The sequence below is a fragment of the Condylura cristata genome, unplaced genomic scaffold, assembly GCF_000260355.1.
Source record: "Condylura cristata isolate star-nosed mole 26May11 unplaced genomic scaffold, ConCri1.0 scaffold00009, whole genome shotgun sequence".
NCBI lineage: Eukaryota > Metazoa > Chordata > Mammalia > Eulipotyphla > Talpidae > Condylura > Condylura cristata.
The window spans coordinates 2571740-2575634 of record NW_004567110.1 but is presented as its reverse complement, the minus strand read 5'-3'; the positions used below and the strand labels follow the sequence as shown (position 1 = coordinate 2575634).

Below are 3895 nucleotides of genomic sequence, written 5' to 3'. Positions count from 1 at the left end.
TCAGGGGGAGATGGAGGGTCATGCACTGGACGTCAGGGGACTGGATGTCAGGGGACATGCACTGGACGTCAGGGTCATGCACTGGACATCAGGGTCACGCACTGGATGTCAGGGCAGACCACTGGAAAGCGCTCGCAGTTGGCACGAAGGGTGTGGCCGAGACGGTGGCTGGGACCGCGTGAGCTTCGCCCGGCAACGGAAGCTGAGGCCCAGAGAGAAGGGTCAGTGGAACGGAATGTCTGCGGGGAGGGGGCCAGCACGAAGTTTCCCATTTTCAAAACCTCCCACTGTTAACTTCTCCAGAGCTGAGAAAGGCTGCCCAGGGGAACACACACGTGTTCAAGAAGAGCCTATTCCGAAGGAGACAGAATGTTCTCTGTGCTGTCTGCAGAAAGAAAGGGGTCCCATAAATATGCAGCAGAAAAATGAGCAACGGGTGTGCCGTCACACGGAAGGCGGCGGCCGCTGGGAAGGTGATGCGCGCCCCGTGCGTGCGACGGCAGGAAGAAGCCCACGCCGCGTAGGAGGCGCTGTGTGCTGCTGGCCCGCGACAGCTGTCTGCACAGGGCGGCGTCTTACACAGCTGTCTCATACCCGGCTGTTCCGGCTGCCAGCCCGCGGCCGGCGTGCACCTTCGTCCTGACCCACGGCGCCCGGGCTCGCTGCCCGCTCTGCAAACGAGGACAGGGGGGTGCTGAGGGCTGGACGTCGGGCGTCGGTGACATGCCCCGCGGTGGCCAGCGACCTGGAGCCGCCCTTGCGATGCCACAGGTTGTGCAAGGCTCTCGAGGGCCCAGGGGAGGCCAAGCTGCCGAGGTGGGGCAGCCTGGCAGGACTGCGTGCTCCGGTCTCTCCCCTCCGCAAGAGGGGAGACTCTGGGCCCTGGGGCCTCCCTGGGGCACAGGGTGAGTGTCAGCGCCATGAAGCAGTCAGCCGCCCCTGCGGCGAGAGTTCTCCCGGCCGGGGAGTGACCGCAAGGCACAGCAGACCCCTCCTGTCTCCCCACTGCCCCCAGCAGTGGATGTCAGTTGATCTGTCTCTTCTGCTCCCCACTCTGTCTTTGGAGGGGGGGGGGTCCTCTCACCCTCTGCACCTCTAGTCTGCACCCCAGCTCTTTCATACATAAATAAATAAGATAAATTTTAAAAAAAACTTTGAGACCTGGAGACCGTGGACAAGAGTCGAGTCTACACAAACCCACTGGCCAGGCTGCTGCCTCCTGAAACGCGGCCTCTTGCTCCGACGCGCTGATTTATCAACTGTGAGGAGGAAGGATGCTCCAGACGTACGGAGGCCTGACGAGCCGGCCCGCCCCGACCGGGCCTTCCGAAGTCCTTTGTGAGTCTTTAATTAGTTTTCTGCTGCGCCGGGGTGTGTCGCTACTTTGCTCCGCTCTCCTTCACTGGAAAGCTCGGTGCTTCAAAGAAGAAACACCATGCCGGGGGCGCCCAGCTCCCTCAGAACAAAGCCAAAGGCAACCTTACGTGTGTGTAGGGCCAGCCCTGCGCGCCCCACCCCCGGCCCCCTGCGCTGGCTGAGCTCACCGTGGGGGCTGGTTTCTTCCGTCCAAGCCCCCCGCAGCCCTGCCCTCGGGCGATACCTGCTCTGCCAGGGCCTCGTCCAGTAGAGCCGTCTATGGCTCCCTCCTGCCCTCTGAGAGAGAGCGAGGGCCCCCCCGGCCCACACACGTCTGCCACCTCCCACCGCCCCCGAACCTGCTGCATTCCCCCCAAGCCGTCCCCACCGTGCGCCGCCCAGAGTCAGGGCCGGGCCACAGAGCCACGGAGCCCGGCCGCAGCCAGCCGGCCCAGCTTGAATTTGCAGTTTTCAGATCGCCCTGAGTGTGGAACCAGAAAACAGGGCACTTCCTCGGGCTCCTGGATCAGTCTCCCGCGGTGGCCACGGGGAGCCAGGGTCGGTCGCCGCGCAGCGTGTCTTGAGGCTGGTGCTGGCCCGGCCGGGTAGGCCTGTGGGTGGGCAGCTCTGCGGTCAGCTCTGCTGCCCAGCAGCGGGGCTCCGGTCGGGGCGGCGAGACGGCTGCCCTGCGGGAAGCTGGCGCCACGGCAGCGCGGCCTGCCTGGCTGCTCTGCAGCTCCGGACGGGAGAGGGCGAGGCGGCGCCCAGTCACCGCCGGGTGCGCCCCCACGACCCGGGCGGGCCAGGAGCTTGAGAACAGGCCCTGGCGTCGCCCGCCCCATGTTCGAGTCCTGGCTCCGTACCGCCTGCGTTGTGACCTGGACAGGTTACGTGACCGGCCCCGGCTGCCGCAGAGGGTGTCTGAGGCTACTGCTGGAGTTAGCACAAGCCAGCAGAACAAGGTCAGCCTGTGAAACCTCCGGAGCCCGCCTGCCCTTGAGACTCCTCCCTCCTCCCTCCACCGATTCCTCGTGGTGTTCAGCAGATCCGGGACTAATGCACGAATTAAGTATCTCCTTGAAAATCATTCCTCAGTTACAGGCTTTGGCCCTTGTAAGGTTTCAGAGAAGAAAGCAGAAAGGCGGCTTCCGAGCGCCGGAAGCTTCCGCGTGGCAGTGGGCCGAGAGGAGTCCTCGGGAGTGGCGCCGGCTGGAGAGGGCTGCCCAGGCCTCGCACCGATGGCGACCAGCGTGGGCTGGGGCGCGGGGGCTGAGGGTGGTGTTATGGGGACTCGGGAATGTGGGTGCTGAGCAGCGCTGAAAGACAATGCTCTGTAGGGGCGGCCCCAGGACTCCCCTCCCCTGCCGGGGTGGGGCAGGCCCTCTCCGCACTCCCCTGCTGCGAAGCACTGCTCTGCCCAGAGGCCTGGGCTGGCTGCCAGGCTCCTCGGAGACCTGCCTGGGGCGCTGGGAGGGGTTTGCCCCCGGCCCCTGGATCCTTGGAGTTGAGTGCTGACGGCGCCATATTGTTCCAGGCCATGCTCCGAGTCTGGCCCACCTGGTGCCCACATTATGTTCTCTGCCCGTGACACCTGCTGCCCTCCGGAGGAGGCCAGATGCCGGAGGCCAACTGGCTTCCCGCCCTTCCTCCCGCCCCTCCCTTCCTGGGGACCCACCTAAGGGGCAGCCTTGTGTTTGGAAAAGGACTTGTGATTTTTCTGCCTCAAGCCAACCCAGGACCAAGGCTGACGCTCAGCTCCAACCTGAAGCCCGTTCCCTAGCGCAGGTCACCCGAAGGGTGGCGCCTGCGTGTGGGTCTATCAGACAGCGGGTGTGGGCGCGGGCACACGCCACTCTGGCCTCAGCTTCTCTCTAAAATCCCTCCGCAGCCAGGCACCTTCTCTGACTCTCTTCTGACCAGTCTTTCTGTTCCAGGGCACCCCAATGTGAATCGGGTTGCCTGTCTGTGGGTCTTCACCCGCGCGCTTACGATGCAATCGTATTATGGGCACACTCAAAAAGGTTCAGTAATGGATTTATTTATAAGGAGAAAGGTAAAGGAACAACCCAGGGAAAGAGGGGGAGAAAGACAAGTTAACTAGGATGTCCTGCCAGTTCTGCTGACTTGGACGCCACCGGCACGCTGAAGACAGATCGAGAGCCAGCGACCAGCCGCGAACCCCCAGGCCAAGAGCCCCCGGAGCCCACATGTCCGGTTTTCCCCTAACCTGGCTGCTCAGCTCCGCCCTCACGCCCCAGCTGCTTCTCCTTGCTGTTGATGGGGTTAGTAGTTCCAGTGTCTGGGGTGGGGGCGGGGTCCATGAGACCCGTACCTGTTACATGTCCACACACAAGTTCCCCGCCGGACAAGGAAACCTGCCTCACTGCACCCACCACGCTCCCATTCGCCCCGGGTTGTGGCCCTTGACAGAATGGACAGACCCCCGCCCTCAAAGAGCTTGTGACGGGAGGCGAGGCCAGGCAGGCCGCCCCGAAGGGAAGGGCAGCGCAGCCGACCCGGGGGCCGATGACCAGCACCG

General features: G+C 64.0%; 1 protein-coding gene across 1 annotated transcript in view; it reads right to left on the bottom strand.

Annotated features, from left to right (window-relative positions):
* Window positions 1-94: 94 nt before the first annotated feature.
* Window positions 95-3895, bottom strand: part of KCNK9 (potassium channel, two pore domain subfamily K, member 9) — a 92552-nt gene continuing 88751 nt past the window's right edge. Inside the window, exons 9-10 of the mRNA XM_004679970.2 lie at window positions 595-808; window positions 95-202 (exon numbers count right to left, since the gene is read on the bottom strand). Coding sequence (XP_004680027.2) covers window positions 95-202; window positions 595-808 — 322 coding nt within the window. The remainder of the gene's footprint in view (window positions 203-594; window positions 809-3895) is intronic.